The sequence below is a fragment of the Alternaria arbusti genome, assembly GCF_024043155.1.
Source record: "Alternaria arbusti strain BMP 1465 chromosome Unknown scaffold_12, whole genome shotgun sequence".
Lineage (NCBI taxonomy): Eukaryota > Fungi > Ascomycota > Dothideomycetes > Pleosporales > Pleosporaceae > Alternaria > Alternaria arbusti.
Genome location: NW_026249952.1, coordinates 482730 through 502975, shown reverse-complemented (window position 1 = coordinate 502975; position 20246 = coordinate 482730). Strand labels below are relative to the sequence as shown.

General features: G+C 53.3%; 5 protein-coding genes across 5 annotated transcripts; 3 read left to right on the top strand and 2 right to left on the bottom strand.

Moving 5' to 3' along the window:
• Nucleotides 1-2592: 2592 nt before the first annotated feature.
• J4E86_008124 (uncharacterized protein) lies at nucleotides 2593-4562 on the bottom strand (the record flags this gene model as incomplete). The annotated part of the gene is made up of 3 exons (XM_051448638.1): nucleotides 2593-2701; nucleotides 2758-4385; nucleotides 4452-4562. 3 exons carry the CDS (start codon nucleotides 4560-4562, stop codon nucleotides 2593-2595), a joined length of 1848 nt encoding a protein of 615 aa, XP_051300234.1.
• Nucleotides 4563-5156: 594 nt separating this feature from the next.
• On the top strand, nucleotides 5157-5751 carry J4E86_008123 (uncharacterized protein; the record flags this gene model as incomplete). The annotated part of the gene is made up of 2 exons (XM_051448637.1): nucleotides 5157-5421; nucleotides 5567-5751. 2 exons carry the CDS (start codon nucleotides 5157-5159, stop codon nucleotides 5749-5751), a joined length of 450 nt encoding a protein of 149 aa, XP_051300233.1.
• A 58-nt stretch (nucleotides 5752-5809) lies between these two features.
• Nucleotides 5810-9781, bottom strand: J4E86_008122 (uncharacterized protein; the record flags this gene model as incomplete). The annotated part of the gene is made up of 1 exon (XM_051448636.1): nucleotides 5810-9781. One exon carries the CDS (start codon nucleotides 9779-9781, stop codon nucleotides 5810-5812), a length of 3972 nt encoding a protein of 1323 aa, XP_051300232.1.
• Nucleotides 9782-10261: 480 nt separating this feature from the next.
• On the top strand, nucleotides 10262-10886 carry J4E86_008121 (uncharacterized protein; the record flags this gene model as incomplete). The annotated part of the gene is made up of 2 exons (XM_051448635.1): nucleotides 10262-10697; nucleotides 10753-10886. 2 exons carry the CDS (start codon nucleotides 10262-10264, stop codon nucleotides 10884-10886), a joined length of 570 nt encoding a protein of 189 aa, XP_051300231.1.
• A 3600-nt stretch (nucleotides 10887-14486) lies between these two features.
• Nucleotides 14487-19777, top strand: J4E86_008120 (uncharacterized protein; the record flags this gene model as incomplete). Its single annotated transcript, XM_051448634.1, has 4 exons — nucleotides 14487-15360; nucleotides 15456-15939; nucleotides 15986-17861; nucleotides 17909-19777. The coding sequence occupies 4 exons, from the start codon at nucleotides 14487-14489 to the stop codon at nucleotides 19775-19777; spliced, it is 5103 nt and encodes a 1700-aa protein (XP_051300230.1).
• Between the last annotated feature and the right edge of the window lie 469 nt (nucleotides 19778-20246).

Below are 20246 nucleotides of genomic sequence, written 5' to 3'. Positions count from 1 at the left end.
GTAGATTGTAGATGCGGAGGCTTGGTAATGCCAATGGAGAAAAATTGGTTTGCTTGTTTTGCTTGCCCGTGGCTCACCGACTCGTACCCGCGGAAGGGAAGGTTACGCGGGAATAAGCAAACTTTTTTCCTCTCTCGATGACGCGCCAACGACACGTCGATGTCGTCTGTTCTGCCAACGAAGAGAAATTACTGGAAAAGGTAGGCGTGGAAAGTAGGCGTTTGGCTTGTCAGACTTGGTGTAGCTTGGTCGTTCCTTAGGAAGTGGGTGCGTTTACGGTGTTGGGTAGGTGTTGAAAGCAGGCGTATGAGAGCCTCATATTTTTCCGTTGGTGAGGCTGTAAGATGAGATGTCACGTGTAATCGCTCATGTTCTGTTGATCGCCAGGCGTCTTTCGTACGTATGCACTTGTCGAATTGTTGGCATTCTGAATAGTCGCATCCAGGCACGATGGTAAAACGCGCAGCGTTGAGGGACACATAACTTCTACTTCTATACCAATCCATCCCCGTCTCTTCCGTCTCGCAACGAGCATCAGCCTCGCAAACCGAGCATCGCGTCTCTGTACTACCAATGTATCGCCATCGGCACCCTGCTTCAAATCCCTCCAAACTAAACACGCCTCCGCAAGCGTACCAACATCTCAAACACTAAAAAGCAACACCAAACATCGGTGTGTCACTTGGCCTACCCAGACAGGCTATCATGGAAAGTAGGCGTATTCCTTCGCTTCATCTTGCATGTGTTCAGATCTCGGTACAAATCTACTAGGCGTGCAGAAAAGCAACCAGCACTTGACAAGCGTGTTCCTTCATAGCCAAACATCTGGTGTTTTGTCCCAGTCAGGTAACTGTCGAAAACAGGCGCATTCCTTCGCTTTATCTTGCAGATTTCTGAAGACCTAATGCAGACTACTATTTCTAGAAAAGAGCTGTCTGTTGGGTTAGGTTAGAGCGAGTCCGGGAAGGAGCGGTGGGTTGATGGTTTGGGTAGTACATGTTACGTTTTGGGTGAACGTAGAAACTACCACATCCATTGTAAGCTTGCAGTCATCTAATAAACAGATTTCGAATCGAATTATTGTGAGGAATTAGAGCCAGGAATCAGAGGCAGTGTTCTCTCTAATCATATTCCAACGCCTACAAGATTTCGTCGCAGTCCTTGTCAGGCGTCTCTCGGCTCACGACCTGCGTGTCCCATGAAGTAACTCAAAACGTGATATTTGAATTTGAACTTATCGGTTCGTCTTTCAGTTTGATACAGCATCCACCACGTCATATTTTTAAGTTGATGGATGTTGTACCAAACTGAAAGGAAGCCGATCAGGCCCAAGCTACTCAGTAAGAGCTCGGTGATGAACAGCAGTACATGTTTCCCTCACGCCATCCGCCTAATCTCCACTCCATCAGATACCCAAGTCAGTAACCATCGAAAGCAGCGCTATCGCTCGTCTCGAAACTTCCAAGCGTTCCTCAACGTCCTATCCGCAAGTAGTAAGCCGAAGGCGAAAAGCCCCCCTCAACCATCATCACGAACACGCAACACCACCCAAAACCCGTAGGTATGACGAGCAACACCCAGTCGGGAGCCGCACTCAACGACATCCGCGGCCACCAATATCGCATCCTTCCTACCCCGTTGAGTAACTCCAGCATCAACTGTAGAAAATAGGCGTATGCCTTCTCCTCACCTTGGCACATATATCCACCGGGTACCTTTCCCAAAACCACAAAAATATTTCAGAGTACCACAAAAAAACAGAGTACCCAAGAGTCAAGACGACGAAACCCCTCACAGAACCCCGCTGTGGTGCAGCTCGAACCCCTCTCGCACCCCCTCTCTTTCTGTTAGATTACCAATTACCGCTCTGGGTAATCGTGGATGATAGGCGTGTAGCTTAACTAAAAGCTTAGTAGTCTGAACGCGGCAGGGTCTGCAGTAAACGACACGTAAATAACGATTAGTAGACGTGATGACGAGGGCAATCACGGTAACGCGAACACTGACCGGCGATCCCTTGCGTAACGCGCCCAGAGAAGTCACCGTCGTAAACATACGCATACCTTGGTATACTTTACTCATCATCGTTCCCCTCTCTACTTCATCTTCCGCACCTCTCCGCTTTCCTATCGGGGTAATGTGTGGAAAACAGGCGTGTAGCTTCTCCTCAATGCTTAGCAGAGCTTAATTCACGCGATACGACCGGATGTTCGCGGATGGAAGGTTTGGAGACGGTGGATTGGAAATGAGGAGGCGAGGCGAGGGCGAAGGTCGGCCGAGATGACGTAGTGGGGTGCTCAGACCGCGGCGTTGGGATGCAGGTGCGACATGTCATTGCGCGTGGAACGACACGATGGATGCCGCGGAGGACAACTGTTGGAGTACGTCGCGTCAGCGCATCATCGCATAATGCATGAGGAGAACGGTGCGTGTGTTGCGATAAGATGAATTCAAACGTGCCAGGTGTATAGCATTGCGCGTGTTCAACATGAAAAAAAAAACGCCATCTGATGCCTTCGATATGTGCCAAACCAATCATCCCCAAATACGCCTAAGCTATGCATCAAAACACATGTACGATCGAGAATCAGCTCACAACTCGTCTCGTCTCGGGATGCGAATCTCCCAACTCCTCGGACCGGGCACGAACCCCATCCACCAATTGTAAGCTCTCCTCATTTCGAGAATGAAGATTTTGGTACTATTCCATCTGTTAGTTTGGTGTCTTAGTAAGTTATGGGTAATTTCATGACTTACAATCGCCCAGGAAGCTGAGTCCACTGCCATAACACGTAGTAGAATGTTCTCTTGACAAGGTTGAATTCGGCCTTGACCTCCTGCCACATGGTCATCTTCCTCGCGTCCCAGTCTCGCTTGAAGCTTGGGATTTTTTCTCCGCCAGTCAAGATGTCGATTGGTTTGTCTTCGTCAGAGTCTTCGAGCGCGAGTCTTGTCTTCAACACTCCTTTGTCGGTCGCCGGTAGCGCAGGCGCGACATCGCTAGGCAAGCCATCGCGCTCTTCGATCATGCGACGGAAGTCCTTGATGGCGGATAGTGAATGCGAAAGACGGTTCATCGTGTTGATGAGAGCGACAAGTTCGGTGCGGCGAAGCGGCGGGTCCTTTGAGGAATCGTTCTCGTCGAACTCGAAGAGCACCTTGAGAGCTGTGCCGTAGCCATTCGTTTGTAGTTTACCCCAGAGCCGACACTTATCGCATCCCACGCAGTCCATGATGCGACTAACATTCCTGAACCGGTTGCGGAAGTCCTCCTTCAATACCATTGTGTCGGGGTCTTGGAACATGACCGTCTCGTCGAAGATCTCGGGGCCTGAGGGGAGGGCGGATGCGAGGCGCAAGACCGAGTTCTTGGTACGGAGATCTTGTTCGGGGTCTTCGGAGCAGAAGGAGTAGTCGGAAATGTGCTGCCTGATCTTGCCTACAGCCCGCATGACGAGGGCGTAGTTGAAGTAGACATTGGAGATGCGCTCGGGGAAGTTGTGTAGGCGTTGCTCGTAGCAGGCCAGGTTGGGTCCCCACTCTCCTGTTGTCTGGTTGAGGTAGTCGTAGCAGAGGTGCGTGGAGATGGACGCGTGCATGCCAGAGATGACGCGGTGGAAGACGCGCTTCTCCAGGCAGGTATCGTCGAATTCGACAGGGTCGAGGCTATCTACAGGAGAACCGTGAGCAATCGCAGACTGAACCTTTTGCTTCTTGCCCTGTTCCTGCATGACGTTGCGGAACTGATTTGCGGCGTGCAGTTGTTGTTGGTTTCCAAACCCGCCAAAAGACGATCCTCCAGGTGGTGACGAACTGCCAGTGGAGGGTGCATTCTTGGGAGGCTTACTGAAGCAGTTCTCCCGGTATATAGCCTCCCACACCTGCTGAGCTCCGACGCCCGAGTATCCGGTGAAGCGCTCTGGGTTGTCTACAAGCGACACGTAGTCGCCCTTTGCAGTCGCCGATTCGTCGTCCGGTACGCAGTAGTCGCGCTCGTCGCATTCGTCGTCGTACTCGACCACACAGCTCTCGTCGACGTTTTCACCTAGGCTGCCGTGTAGCGGCCGTTTCCTCTCTTCCCGTTGTTGCTTCCTCCCCGGATGTTGTGCTGTAGGCCCCTCCAGCTTGCCGAGTTCTTTTGCGCGCCAGACGAGCGGTATGTCTTCCTCGTTGTCCAGTGTATTAACCGCGCATGCGATGTTCCCGCACATGCCATTCTCGTCGTCCCAGAACGGACATTTCTTGCTGTACAGGTTCAATCGGTAATGCGAAAAGAAGTCGGTGTTTTGCGTGATGGACTGGAGGTATGGGTGTATGGCTTCGTTGAGCTGTTCGAGGGTATTGTAGCTTACGCAAGCGTCGGAAACTATCGCACCAGGCGATATCTGAAAAGCGGTCTTAGTATCTGAGTCTTCAGGTTGGGCTGGTGGAGCTTTCGACTTGTTGCTTACATCGCAGACGTCTGACGGAGGACTACTCGACTTGGTAGCATGGCTCGCAGCGTGTGAGCTACCCAGCAGCGAGAAGACGGCTAGGTAGAACACCTGCGCAGCAGAGCGCATCGTCGTGATGGTATGATGTGGCTACTTGAGTCCTCCAGTCAGTAAACGTCGGCGACAGCGCCTCCCAAGCGGATGGAGGAGTTGGAAACTTACAACTACTCGTATCCTCGGTATATGAGTCTCTCCGGTAAATTAAATGCCGAGTGTATGTGTGGGGTAGGCAAAGAGGCCAGCGTGTAGATTATTGAAACCGCGTTGGCGCAAGTCGGAAATCAGACCCTGGGCGAAGTAGGAAGTTCCGACTCGAGGCAATCTAAGATAAATGAAAGACAAAGCCTAAGCCGAATTCGCAAGAGGCCAAAAGAGTGAACCGTGGAAGGGACAGGTGTATGGTACTAGATCAGACCCGCGGCATTCCAGGGAATTGTAATCAGTCGTCCATCGGGCCACGGTTGTAGCAATGTGGCCAGTACCAAAGGCTGTGGCGGCGGTGACATGCCAATGGGACCCTGACGTGACGCGCTAGCGGGAGGCTCAACGGACCACTCTTTCGTGCGGCTCTGCAAATCCACTTGCGCGTTAGATATCCAAAACAACTGCAGCGAGCGCATATCCTAAGAATAGTTTCCTGATAACGGCCGCTAAATCTTCGACATGGCTGAACCCACCAAAGCGACAGGGAGTTGGACAGATGCCTTTCCTGCCCCACGTTGCACCGCACCGACGCTTTCACGCGAAGAGGCCCTGTCACATCTCTCGTCTCCAGACTTGCTCACTGTCGATGTGCGACGCACCGATTATGAGGGCGGAACTATTAGAGGTAGCCTAAACCTTCCCGCCCACTCTTTCTACATGAACCGCGGGGTATTGTACGACTTATGCAAAAGGGCGGGAGTCAAACGCGTTGCGTTCTATTGTGGTCAGTTCTTCACCTCATGAAAATGACGTTCTTGATGCGACATGAAGGAGATGATCGTGTGTTGGTGGCGTGAGATGCGTGCCACATGGTATCGTCATTTGGAACACGAACAAGAAGATCCTACTAGCACGCTGACACATCATAGGCGCATCGAATGGAAGAGGCCCCAGGTGTTCTGGCTGGTTTGCAGACTATATTGCGGACAAGGGCGATGATCAGATCACATCTTTGACACTTGGTGGTGGCATCAAGGGTTGGGTGAAGGCTGGAGAACCGTACACTCAACAAATGGACGGCTTCGAGCCAGAGTATTGGAAACAGTTTGAATGAACATGCATTGTATTATCTAAATATATACGGTCGTAAGATCGATTCGATGCCTCATCTATTACTCATCCGAGTCGTCGTCTATAATCCGTCTGCCTCTTTTCCTTTGAACGACAGGCGCGTCTTCCTCCACTTCTGAATCAGAATCAAGAACGACAGCGTCCTTCCTGCTCGCACCCTTCTTGACGAGCGGTGCATCATCGTCACTATCACTGCTGACAACTGCATCGTCGTCCGTGATATCGCTGGTAAAGAGCTTCTCGCGTCTGGGTGTCCGCTTTGGTTTGGTGGCAGCTTTGACGACTGCTTGCGTCCCCGCCCCGACACCAAAGATATCAATACTGGGCAAGCTGGATGTAGGCACTACCTCTTCCTCCTCCCCTTCAATGATGAAGCTAGCCAGCTCCGAGTCATTCTGCCATGCAAGAGGGTCCTCCGGTTCATCCGCACCCAACGTGTCGTCCGAGCCAATTGTGTCGGCTTGGGATGGTAGGCGGAAACGGGGATCTGTCGGTGGTGGAGACGACTCATTGCCTTCCATAGCGAGGTTGGACACGCGCCAGTTAGGTGTTTTTGTTATCGGTGTTTCATCCAATGCGTCGGTGTCGTAAGTCGGCGTTTCCACAGTTGGTTTGTCTTTCCGCGCTCGACCACGAGGTGCTGGTGTTTTAGGGGTCTTCGGAGGTGCCATCTCTTTGGGTTTCGGCACTGGCTTTCCTTTTGGTTTCAGTGCCGCTTTCTCTTTTGGTGGCGCCTTCTCCTTGGGTTTCGCCGGTGCCTTTGCTTTCGGTTTCGGGCCAGGCTTTGCTTTTGCTTTGGTCGTCGGAAGGACCGGTGAAGCGGGTTCATCGTCTTCCCACATGTCTTCTGCGATGACTGGCGCAACCTCCGTATGTGACACAACGAAACCATCGTCTGCATCTGATTCGCAATCAGAATAGTGCAGATCGCGCTGGAACTTTTCCAGGCGGTCAGTGTCCATATCGTGCATGCGTTGCATAGTACCAGCAAAAGCCCGTGTGACACGACCTGGCCCGACTCGACGGGTTTTGTAAGGCAGGGTGCGCTGTCGCTCGGGAAATTTGCTCAGGTCCAATCCCCCAACCATAGGAGCATCATCATCGTCGAAGACTGTCTGGTATCGCCTCTCGAGATCCTGCATCGCTGAGTCGTCCAAAAGGACCGGCTCGAGTGGTGGCATCTCAAAGGCTGTCTCGCTGGGATATACTGGCATAGCAGCTTTCTTCCCTCGACCCTTTGGTACAATCTCCTCGCCCATACGGCCTGCAGTGACGAAGCCAGTGATGACATCGTCTGGCATGTGGAATTTCTTGGGAGGCTTCTTTGTCCGCCTTCCCTTTTTCGGCTCTGGGAGCCAGTCTTTCTGAGAGTTTTCGGCGGGGATTTCTACCGCGCGTCGGTCAACGACTGGCTTGACATCTGGTGGTAGAATCCTGCGAGATACGTCGTCGTGGAAATTGAAGTGCCCTCCATCTGCAATAAGCTCTTGCATCTTGAGGTAGCTGTCGTTTGCCTTGTTCGCGTCATTTTCTTCCTTGCCTTCCATTTGAAGCATCACAATTCGTCCCTGGCGTTTTCGACCTGTACGGCCCATGCGCTGCAACATGCGAATCGGCGATGCTTTCGAATCGTAACAGATGATGAGATCGACCTCGCCAATGTCGAGACCTTCTTCACCAATCGAGGTGGCAATCAACGTGTTGAAATCGCCATTCTTGAATTTTTCGATAGCCTCCAACTGGTCCTTCTGCGACATACCCTCTGAATTCTTCCCGTGCGCTTGTCCGACGAAGATGCGTGGGCGAATCATCGGCTGATGTCTTTTCAGGATGCGCGCGATCTCTTCGGCGCTGTCACGAAAGTGGGCGAATACCATGATTCTCGTCTGCGAAGGAGGCGCGCCATCGACGTTTCGGCCATCACCTGCGTTAACAAAGTGATCCAGAATAACCTGCTGCAAATACTCCAACTTTGGATGCCCAACAAAGTTGTCGTCGTTGATCCACCCATGGAGACGCACCATCAGTTTCTTCCAAGCGTCACTATCGAGGATCTGCTTCTTGTACTTGGACTTTGTTTTAGCAGCTTCATCCTGAAACTCCTTCATTTTGATGTAGAAGGGTCCCATGCCATGGTACTTCAGTAGATCCATTCCGTGGGAGATAGATGCGAGGATAGCAAAGATGGTGTGAACCGTGCTTTGAAGGCCACGGTTGGCGTTTCGACCGACCTCTTGGAACCACTTCTTCTTGGCTTGTTGGCACCCGAAAGGTGTCAAGTCGCGGGGGTTCTTGCTCCAATAAGCGTTGAGACCAGCTATCGTGTTCACCAAGGGTTGTAGTGCTTGGCTGTATAGCTCCATACACATCTCCATCTCGTCTGTATTTTGGAAGACTTTCTTGTCGATCTTGCGCTGATGAACATAGCTGCAGATATCCATGGAGTTCTCCGTTCGAATCTCTACTTTGGAAATGTCCAGACCGTCGATAACTTTCTGGACCGACTCAACATCAGCACCAGGTGTAGCCGTTAAGGCCAGTACTCGGAAACTCGTATTAAATCGGCGGAGGAAGCTGACGACCTCGACGTAAGCATAAGCGCCGGTCGCACGATGAGCTTCATCAACAACCAATAGTACAATCTTCTTGGGATCTGCGTATCCAGATTTCAAGTCGTTTAGGAGTGTCTGAGGCGTCATGAAGAAGACTCTTTTCTCTTTCCACTCTTCTGCGCGTAAGCCGGTCGACACGCCTCCGGTAAGCATTGTGGTGTACGAGCGCGGAATACCTGCGATATGGAAGCAGGCTTCTACCTGTTGTGCCACGAGCGGCTTGGTAGGAGCGACAAAGACTATCTGTGCTTCTGTCGTCCATCGAAACCAGTTCAGTATGATCGTAGCCGCGATGAATGTTTTACCAAGACCAGTCGGAAGAGCGACGAGTAAGTTGTGAAAGAGACCTCTCTGGACGATGTTAAACTGGTAGTCTCGGATAGTGCCCAGGTTTGTTGGATACACCCAAGTCTTGATTGCTTCTGGATCCAGCTTGTGGTGAGTGGGTGGCTCTGCCTTCTGGTCGACGACAAAATTGTAACGCTTGTTTACTTGGGATGGGGCAATTGTACTATCAACACCCGCACGACCGAACAAGGTAGTTTGCCGTAGGCCAGTGAGAGGTGCGACCACCCGCTTTCTGGCTGACGTAACTTGTACATCGTCCTGCTTCTGTGGCGAGGAACATGAAGAGGCAAAGGCGTCAGATGGGAGATCTGCTAGGTCTTGGGTGAAGTCATAGGCACCTGTTGCCGTTGCCGTCGCAGCCCGAACTGGTAATCTTGGTGACTCGTCAATGTCGATGTCGACATCCCCAAATGAGTCTGAAGGAACTGGAGAAGGCGCCGCTTGCGGTGCGGGCCTAGATGATGTTGACTGTCTACCCGGCAAAGACACATTCCTCGTAGCGTCCAACCCATTCTGTTTCGCAGGTGCTGATGGCTTGTGAACGCCAATCGTGGTAGCAGGCTTCGTCCATATTGCTCCTCGCGGCTTCCACGGTGGGGAGTCTGTTGGAGGTGGCTGTGTATAGAATGTGTCTGGCATCTCGAGGTTGATGGTGGATACGTGAATGCGTTCTTTCCGTTTATCCGCAGCAGTCTCTTTGACGGGCGATGCATCTTCATCATAGCTTTGCTTCGACTGCGCTCTCTTCTTGCGACTTGCAGGCACGCTCTTTGCAGGTGAGACACTCTTGCGGCGTTTCTCAGACAACGTCTGATCGGATTCATCAAATGCGTCTTCATCCTCATCAGACGATACGAAAGGGCCTCGGCGACGTCCTCGTTGTGCCTTGCGCGGAACAGACTCCGCTTGCTCATTTACGTTGCTGATCTTTCGCCGCTTGGCTGGCCTTGGTGAGGGCGGGAAGGCAGGCGTGTTCTCTTTCTCGGCCTGCGTCGCGGCATCGAGAAACTCGGTGTCGTCGAACTCGTCGCCGTATTCATCACTCTCGTCCATTGCGCGGGTGTTTGCGAAGCGGCGACACTTTTAGTGGCGTTGTGAGGTAAATGTCGCGACGCGTCGTTTTCTAGCGCGTTTTGGCGCAGATGGATGGGGCAGGTGTGGTGGACCCCTGCAGCCCTGGAGTCCAGGCTACCACTGGTAAGGTTCCAGCCGACGTGCCTCGATATGACGCCGCCGGCCCGACAAGGCTTACCACACGGGGCATAGTCGAAACCCAATATAAGCACAACGGAGCCACTACTCGCCAAACCCCTATGTACTGACTAGTAGTGTAACAGTGCAATAAAAAGCGAGATGGCCTGCCCCGGATTCTCAGTGTGTGCGCCAACGTTCGTTCTTTATTCTGATTCAGCCTTCAAGTACTCGTACTTCCCACGCTCGCTTACCGTATCTTCAGTATACCTGTATTAATCCTCACAATCGAACCGCTATTTACAACCTTCGAGTAATACCCAAACCCAAACCAAATTCAAGATGAAGTACTCCGCTGTTCTCCTCTTCGCCATTGGCGCCTTCGCTCTTCCCCAAGATGCGTCTGTTACCAGCGCCCCAGCGGCTGCCGCCATTCCTAGCGGTCTCTCTCCCGCTATCAGCTGTGCCATGGACTGCGACGCCGGTGATGTGAACTGCCAGGCTGCATGCTTGGGCAACGCTCGCCCCAACGCCTCCCAGGCTATCGCAACCAACGAATGTGCCGCCAAATGCGACCAGGGCGATGGCTCTACCTCCGACTCCATTGCCTACGCCAAGTGCGTCGACAGCTGCATCAACAGCCTTTTCCCCAGCAGCCAAACCGCTTTTGCCCCTGGCGCTGCTGGTGGCGCTGTTGCTTCCGGCTCTGCTTCTGGTTCTGCTGCTGCAGGTGCCTCTGCCTCTGCTACCGGCTCTGCCAACCCTACGGCTACCTCAGGTATGATTGTCATCGGCAGTAGATTCTGCTCATTTTTGTACTAACAATAACCCAGGAGACTCTGCCTCTGCCTCTGGAACCGAATCTGGCTCCGGAGCTGGTGCCGCCTCCACTGGTGCCGCTGACAAGGCTTCAGCTCGTATCGCTGGTGCCGGTCTCGCCGGTCTTTTGGCCATCTTCGCCTTGTAAACTTCTTCATCTACAATTTGGAACTTGCTAGGAGTTGATCCTTTGGTGGGAAATGAGGTGAGAGTTGATGAGGGAAAAAACAAACGGAACATGGCTATATCATAGTTGGATGTTGAACTTCTCGTGCGCGGAAGACAGCAGCCTATGGTGATACGATCTGTTTGGCGGCAAGATGCAGACAACGTGCAGAACAATTCAATCATACTGCCGTTCTAAGGAATGTACATGACCTATTGTCGCATGGGTATTTGTTGTTTTGACAAGCTGTTTTACTGTTAAACCTCATAACAAAGAGAAGTAGGAGGGTTATAAGGAGTACTTCCTACATAGTTACAACATCATCTTAATACAACAAGTTTTCAACAGTATTCTGTGAAACGCGTGAGCTATCGTTCCGAGTTGCAGTCGCTGAGGAGGGGGATCCGCACTGGGGATGCTAGCGCAGCTAATGTTGGCGCTGGCTCGTGCGTCTTCCATGCAGGTCAGCGGCTTGACCTCGGCAGGCAGATGTCATCAAGGCCCCACCCCGACCATGACAAGTGCCCGCACACCTTGAAGAAATCAGGGTAATCCATCATGAACATATCCAGCCGGAACAGGAAATGGCGATCTCTGCGCCTTTCGCAAAACGAGGCAGTTTATCGGTACTGGAGCCGAGCGTTGTTTGTTGCGATCACGAACGGTGCCAGCACATTCCCAGCTCCCCATGGTCGAGGCAGTATTGGCAAGCATGACGGTGCGGACACGGCTGTGTAAGTGGTTATATCTGCCCTCGGACCGAAAGTTTGATTGTTGTCGCTGAAAACCTTGCTCGATCAATGGGCATGAAAAGGGGCTTTGCGCGCCGTTGATGGACAGAAAACAGATAGTTTCCGGCACGGTTATGGCTCTTCGACCGATCTGCAAGCGCCTGTCGTTCCCGCATGCACCAAACTAGAGTGCGAGTCTAGGTAGGCGTCGCCGATAACCACCTTGCTGCGCTCTACTGTCGCAAAGTGACGTCCTGGTGATTCAGCGCATTTCACGAATAGCGTTTTGAGTGTTGAATGTGCCTTGAACATCTTTCAGCCACCGGTTGATTGCGGCCAGTACCCTCCTGCACTGTACACGACCGCGCAACTCGCAATGCGTGTACCGACTTGCCCAAGTCTGCCTATCGCCGTGTACCAGACGACGTAGTTCTCGTAGTTTTCATGGCGGAACCGGATCGCGTGGCTTTTGAATCCAGTTCATGGCAAAAAGAACCTAAAGACCGCCCCTTCAAGATGAGACAATGCTAACACATCCCCAACCGCCATGCTGAACCATGCTGGGTTCAAAACTTTCACGAGGTACTTTGCTGAGGCATGAAACGTCTCTGTAAACCAGACGCGGTGGAGGGGGGGTTGGAAGCGATATGTTGTGAGTGGGCAGGTCCTTGACGGAAAATGATGTGCACTATTGAGTGTTGGTCGTGAAAGCCACCGTGAGATGTCCCGATAACGCAAATATAAGATAACGCTGTGGAGCTCTGAGATCACTCAAAGTCTTGTGACTATAGGACTCTGCATCGCTATACGAGCGCAAGCGATGACGAAGAAGACTCTTCGCTGTTATCGCTTATTCGTCAACACGGGTAGGCATGGGCACAAGATAGTTGTGTCGCAACTTCAGAGATGAAGTCAATGAGGTCTTTAAACTGTGACCTGCCTGTAGGACCAGAGCAGTGTCGAAATCCGGTCCCGCCTCTGCTGCTCATAGACAGACTGATCTGCAAGGCGCATTTCGACAATCACTCCACGCCTGTCTTGGCGCAAGAGTGTTGTGAGATATCGCAAGCTGAGTCCTCGGTCACTTGGCGGAGTTTAGTCACCAACACGTTCGAAACGGCTCCCAAGTTCGAGTGAGGCCCAGCGAAGGAGGGACTGGCGCGCTCCGCGCAGAACCGGATAGGCCACTTTGGTTAGGGTCGGTTGCAAGCCTGGTGAGTGCGCCGGGTCGCACACGCAAGTCACTGTCAACGAGACGGCTGCTTTGACAAGCCGTGTTTTGACATCGGTGTCGTCTTCTGCGAAAATCCCATCAAAGCCCATGAGACGGTGCGTGGGCCACATTGTTGCTGCAAGTGCGCGAGCTGATGTGCGCCAACGATCACGTTAGCGAATGCCGGCAACAGCGAATGAGAAGCGGGCAATCTGAGGCCGACGAGGGTTGCTAGGGTGCGGCTGGGTGTCTGGGTGTTTCGAAGGGGGGCAACAAGGCAGCCGACACGATATGACTGAATGCGTCTGCTAGCGTCCCTTGTCTGCGGACCTAGCAATGCCGCTGGGTAATCCCGCGAACCGCACGGGTTGCAGGCACATGTGCGACACGACCATGGGCGGCGTTGGAGCTTCACCACCAGATGGCAGTCGACGATGGAGACGATCGGGCCGTCTGAACCAGGCTGATTTGGCCGGAACAGGTGGATGTGTAAGAGAGTCAGACGCGACTGGGCCTAGTGTGGCAGGGCCGCAGAAAGGAATAACAATAAACGATCCAGGCGCTCTGCGTTTCCGGACACATGCGCGGGCAATGAGGCGCATGTCCTGACTCTGCCAGCTTGGGTGACGCAATGTGTGCTGTGGAAGATTCGGCATCAAGCCTTTCCATCCACGGATCTCTGCCAAACGACGAGGTCTCGTTAAGACCAGTCGACCCTTGTCGGCGCTAAATCGAGTTAGACGATGGACTGTACCATACATCGCCTCCTTCCAACCTTCGTCGCCGCGCCCACGCCATCATCACAGCACTCGATACCAGATCAGTAGGCCTGGCGAAATGTCGAGGCGCACGCAATCGATGAGATGTGATGAATATAATGCCTCAATTTGATGAAACCGAGTAGTGACTCGAACGACGCAGCCTGTCCGCTGGCCTATACAAGTGGACATGACTGAGACAAGCGGAGCAACTGCACATTACAGAGATAGTCGCCGCATGATGGGCGCGTTGCCGGTGTATGTCAGACAGGGGTGGTGGAGATCGTTGAAGGATGAAGCCGTGTGAACATGAACGTGCAAAAACCATCAAAAGAACACATCGTGACAAAGGACCCATCAGCGCCCCCATCGTTTGCCGAACGACGCATCTGTACGGCGTGGGCAGGCGCGGGCGCTGCTGTCAGGGTGCTGTGGTTAGCAGCACCGATGAGAAAGATGAGATATGCGTAAGAAAGAACCTAGGTCCCACGGACGTAGCCTTGGGCCTAGCTTGGCACCGTTAGACCCATACTACAGCGAGTCCGCCATCTTCGAATTCCTTCAACCACTGCTCCCTTCTTCACTAATTCTTCCCCACACCACGCTTTCTTTCGTCTAACCGCGAAACCTCTCCCGGTTTCGCCATCGGCCCCATCAAGCCAGCCGTCTTGAACCCCGAAAATACTCACCTTTGACCTACTACTTCACAAGTTCGCGTGTATGCGCTGATGGGCCTTCTCATGCTGCGTTGATATCCGCACTTGACGGGCTTCTTTCTAGCGACAACCCTGGCGACAGCCCGCGCCTGCCTTGAAAGGGTTCTTCGCCGTCCTTTGCCTCGGCCTTTTCATTGATTCTGCCTTCTTCTGCAGTAATCGGCATGGCGGACACGAAGAACGGCGAAGGCGAGGCTCCGTCTTCGACGGCTGGGGACCAGTCCAATGCACCATCACCGCGCAACGAAGATGACGCGCAAAGCAATCAACAGCATCAACCCAGCGCTGCATCAGAAGTAGCGCCTTCGAAATCAACTAGCAAGGCTTCTACCAGAAATTCGACACCTGCTGCTTCTTTGGAAGTACGGGAGCCTGCACAAAACCCCAACGACGCGTCTTCTGCCATGGACGACGTGCAACCATCACCCGAGGCGGCCAACGTCGCTTCAAATCAGTCCAAAGCATCGTCAAAGGAGCCAGATCAAAACGGTGAGGCGCTATCGTCATACGGTACGCGATCGCGCGGCCGTCCTGGCAGGTCGCGACCTAATTATGCTGAGGACACCGAAATGGACTTCGAAATGGGAGCTGCAGCCACAAATGGCAACGCATCTGATCCGCCGTCGCGTAATTCTATGGCTCCCGAAAACGGCCACTCTGCCAGTGTGGGTGGGAAGAAAGGTTCCGCCTCTGCACAAGGCAATGCATCGTGGGGTAATTCCGGAACCAACACTAAAGAGACCGCGCCGAATCCTCATATTTCCGGCACACCAGCAACAGCTGCGTCGACTCAGTCAAGCACACCACAACCGCAGCCCGCAACCAAACGACGCAAAAATGCTGCGAATGGCGCAAATGGTAGTCACGCGAGTGCCGCTGCGCCAAGCCAAGCAGGGGCGAAGCGCGGAAGCCATGCCAGCGCCATGGTAGCCGCCAACAGCGCGCGAGAGACCAACATGATGACGTTCGAAAATACGGGTGCTTTCCTCAAGGACGGTCACTTGGAAGCCGACGATGGCCAAATTCTTTCAGTCAACGGTAAGTTTTGATTTGCTTTGGCTGCAGCTGACGGTCGCTCCGTTACGCCAGCCACGTCTTGCGGCTTGATTTCCGTTTTCTAATTGGATGTGCAGATCAGGTGTACCTCGTGTGCGAGCCGCCCGGCGAGCCTTACTACCTCTGCCGGGTTATGGAATTTATCCACGTCGACAACGACCCCAAGAAGCGGATAGAGTCCATGCGAGTCAATTGGTTCTATCGCCCACGAGATGTCCAGCGCTACAACAATGACACTCGTCTGGTCTACGCGACCATGCACTCTGATCTATGCCCTCTGGCGTCTTTACGGGGAAAATGCCAAATCTTGCATCGGAGCGAAATCGGCGACCTTGACGAGTATCGCAAAACGAAAGACAGCTTCTGGTTCAACCAGGTTTTTGACCGCTTCATTCATCGCTGGTACGATGTCATTCCCGTCTCATCGGTTATCAACGTACCCGACAAGGTCAAGAAAGCCCTGGACGAGCGGTGGAAGTACATCTGTCTCGAGACGAGTCGGGTAAAGGAACTCACAAGCGCTGTTAAGAGCTGCAAGCGTTGTGTTGGATATTGCGCAGCGTAAGTCTCCATTTACCCATCCACGTGACGGAGCTAACCTGATTAGGAATGACTCCGTTGAGTGCGCAGTGTGTCACAACACCTATCACATGAACTGCGTGCGCCCACCATTACTCAAAAAACCATCTCGTGGATTTGCTTGGGCTTGTGGTCCATGTAGCAGAGCGCAAGAGAAGAAGTTGGAGGCCCGCCTGGGTACCACTCACGAAGATGCCGAAGAGGAAGAAGTCATAGATGAGGAAGAGGAGGAAGCAAGCGGCGATACCAATGCAGACACACCGGACCCCGATTCCCAAGTCGACACACATCCTGCAACACAGGCCGAGATTGCTTTGGCTAAGATGTGGCCTATGCGATATCTTGGCATACACTGCCGGGTAGAGGACGCACTGCAGTACGACGATCGGGCCATTTACCCTCGCGCAAGTTCTCGGCTGGGACCTCGACATCAAGCAAACGTCAACGTCTGGCATGGACACCCTGTGGAACTGGTCAAACCTGCGGAGATTAAGAAACGCTACGTCAAGGCTGCGGGTAACAAGAAGGAAGGCAAGCTATCGAAAGAGACGGTAGCCGCGATCGAAGCAGACAAGGCGGAGAAGGCTAAGCGCCCTAAGTGGGTAATGGACGAGCCGCCTGGTTATGTTCGTCGTGGTGAAGACCTGCCGAACAAGGACTCCAAGTGTACCGCGGAATTGATGTTCAAGATGCCTCCACTAGGAGTACACTCCACTCGAGGAGAAGACAACGCTCCCAACGTCACGGAAGATCAAGTAAAAGCCTACATGAATCGGGCAAGGGCATTGGCCAAGTCGCATGTTGGGGTGGAACCGTACAACACGAACTTCTTGGATCGGTGCTTGACGCTCTTCACCAAATATCAGTACGACGCGGATGTAGCCTTGAAGCATGTCAAGAAGATCGACAAGCGGAAAGACTTGAAAGAACCAGAGCTGACCAAGGAAGAAGAGAAGAAGTGGAACGAAGGTGTGGCAAAATATGGTTCTGAGATCAGGCTCGTCCGCCAGCACACAAGCAAGACCATGTTCTACGGGGATGCCGTGCGCTATTACTACATGTGGAAGAAGACACCCAAAGGAAGAGAGATCTGGGGCTCTTACAGCAGCCGCAAGGGCCGCAGCAAGAAGGTTGAACCTGACGCACAATCCCGGCTTGTTGACGACGTAGCGGATGCCGCAGACGACTCGGCTTTCGACAGCGCAAAGGCCGTTCAGCGCAAGCGGCTTTTCCAGTGCAAGTTCTGCACAGTTCGCCACTCTCGCCAATGGAGACGCGCGCCTGGCGTGACACCTGGTCAAGTGATACCCCCCGATGGTCGTTCCAAGGACAAAACCGGATTCCTCATCGCCCTCTGCCTGCGCTGCGCGAATTTATGGCGCAAGTATGCAGTGACATGGGAAAATGTAGACGAGATCGCAAAGAAGGTCGCGCAGGGTGGAGGTAAGGCGTGGAAGCGTCGCATTGACGAGGAGCTCCTGCGTGAGGTCTACGCCGCGCAGTCGGACCCCAGCTCCAAGAACCCCACTCCGGAGTACGTCGAGATGCCGGCTGCTATCGTCCAACCGATTGCAGAGCCACCGAAGAAGAAGCAGAAAACTGCCGCCATTACCAACGGAGACAGTGGAACAACAACTCCTGTCAACGAGCCTGTCTCGAAGAAGAAAGAAAAAGAGAAGGCTACCCCGGCGCCCAAAGCCCCAACTCCACCACCAGTTCCTGCGCCTCCAAAACTGAAGCCTTTGCCATGCGCTGTATGTCGGTCGTCGGAAGGTACGCGTCTAGAATGCGCAGCCTGTCGGTTGACTGTTCACAAACCTTGTTACGGTGTCGAAGATACGCGACAGGCAAACAAGTGGTATTGCGATCCATGCAAGAACGACAAGAAAGAGAGTGTGTCATATGTAAGTTGCAGGTTCGCCATTTCAGATATCATGCTGACCATCAAAAGACGTACGAGTGCGTTCTCTGCCCACAGCAGGAGACCGAGCAAGAGTTCTATGAACAACCGAAGATTACGCACAAGAAGAGGACGGACCGTGATCGCGAAAGGGAGCGCCTAGAGAAGGAGCTTATTGACAAAGCCAAGGACGAGTATCGCCTTCGGCAACAAGAGAAGGGTCGACCGCTTGTACCCCGTGAACCGCTCAAGCGCACCGCTGACAACAACTGGGTGCACGTGTATTGTGCAATATGGCATCCTGAAATCAAGTTCAGCAGCGCGACACGTCTCGACATGGTGGAGGGAATAGGAGCACCAACACTTCGGTACGACGCAGTCTGTAAGCTTTGCAAGACAACCGACGGCGCATGCACATCGTGCCTGCAGTGCCACGCGACTTTCCATGTTGGCTGCGCGCACAGCAACGGATATACATTCGGATTCGACATGACCCCAGTCAAGGTCTCTCGCAGAGATGCCGTACCTACGGTGACTATGAACGGAGAGACGGGTACTCTGATCGCCGCGATCTGGTGTAAAGACCACGCTCCCAAGACTGTTGTCCACCCAATGAATGAACCCGTAGATGGAACAGACCTGATTGCGCTTCAGCTGTTCGCGCGGGAGTTCAAGCAGGCTGACCTCACCCTGACTGGTACCGCGCGCAAAGCCAATCTGGTGGACCAATCGACACGCATCGTACCCCAAATCGTGCCTGCGCCGGCCAACCGCCGAGCATCTGCAGTCGCAGCGCCCACACCCACGTCAGCCCGAGGTCGACAGTCCAACGCTGGTATATCAGTCAAGGAAGAGTCAAGCGAGCCAGCGGCGCCCAAGCCTGAGCGTAAATGCGTGCGCTGCAAGATCGAATCTAGCCCACGATGGTGGAAACTTGACGAGGAAACGGCAGCAACGCAAGCGCCTCGTATAGTAGACGGACCAATCGACCGCGACGGTACTGCAGATATGAACGGCCACATCGAGAAGAAGCCCGTCGTCGAGGAAGGCCAAATCGTCAACGGCAATGGCCAAGGCGATCAGCCAATGACTGATGCGCCAGCTGTTGCTTCACCAGCACACAAAACCTTGCGGCTCAACACGGATGTGGACGCGGCTCCTTCAGCTGCATATATGTGCCAGAAGTGTCATTGGAAGAAGCAAAATGGCAAAGATGATGAGGAGGAAGAGCGAGCGAGATCAGTTTCGATCTTCAAAGAGCCACCACAAACCTATCCACTGCCCGCGACTCAAATTCCACCATATCCACCACCACCACCAGCTTTGGCAGGAGGTTGGGCGCTACCAGGCGGCCAAATACCAGGTCAGCCTCCGCCGTTGCCCTCATGGCACAGCGGTGTTCCTCCAGGGCCTGGGCATCCCCCACACCACATGCCCAACGGAAACGGTTACGGGCCACCACCACTACAAGCTCCACCTGTTGGCCATATTCCTGCATTCCACGCGCCATATCCGCCTCAGCCGAATGGGTATGCAGCCTTTTCAGGCGCACCGATGCACTCGGCGATAGCAGCGGCAGGGCTTCGGCCACCGTACTCTGGACCACCCATTAGTGGACCTCCCCAGTTGCACCACAACAACGGCGCGATGATGGTCAACGGGGCTATGCAATCACCACGGACAATGCCCTATTCTCCAACCCATCCTCACGCACATCCTGCGTCGCGTGAAAGCCCATTCACTGCTCCTCCTCCAGTAGCACAGTACCCTGTGCTCCACCACGGAAGCCCTGCACCTGGCAGACCGGCAACACCCATGGATACAGTGATGCGGGAGGCACCAACCGTCACGTCTGCGCCCACTGAGCGCGCCAACACGGGGGCTAGTGCCAGTCCATCTCTTCGCAACTTGTTACATTAGACTTTCCTTTCGCTGGTTATCCTTTCTATCTGTACACGCGGTTTCATTTGACCTTCAAGCATGGGACCGGAGTTGAAGCCTTTGGGCGTTTTCTATGTTCAGCGCCCGACGGCGGAATATACGTCACGGTGACGTAGCATTGCGAAACATGCGGGGACCTCTGGAGTCTACAGTGGAATGGCGGAAGTATAGAGTGCGATAGTGAGGTCTTCATTGGGCATGTTAATCAGGCGTTCGGTGGCATTATACCACAACGTTTAGTCTGTGTTTTGTTTCTTTTTTGCTTTAGGTTAGGGAAGCCGGCATCCCAACGGCACTGAATTTGATCCAACCTATCATTATGACATGTCCATTGTGCGCGCATCAGTGCTGCGAGGTTCTCCGCGTAACTCAATCTGTATCCCAACAGTACTTTACAATGTGATGTGCGAAAAAAGAAAGCATCTTGCTGCAGCGGCAACAGCGGCGG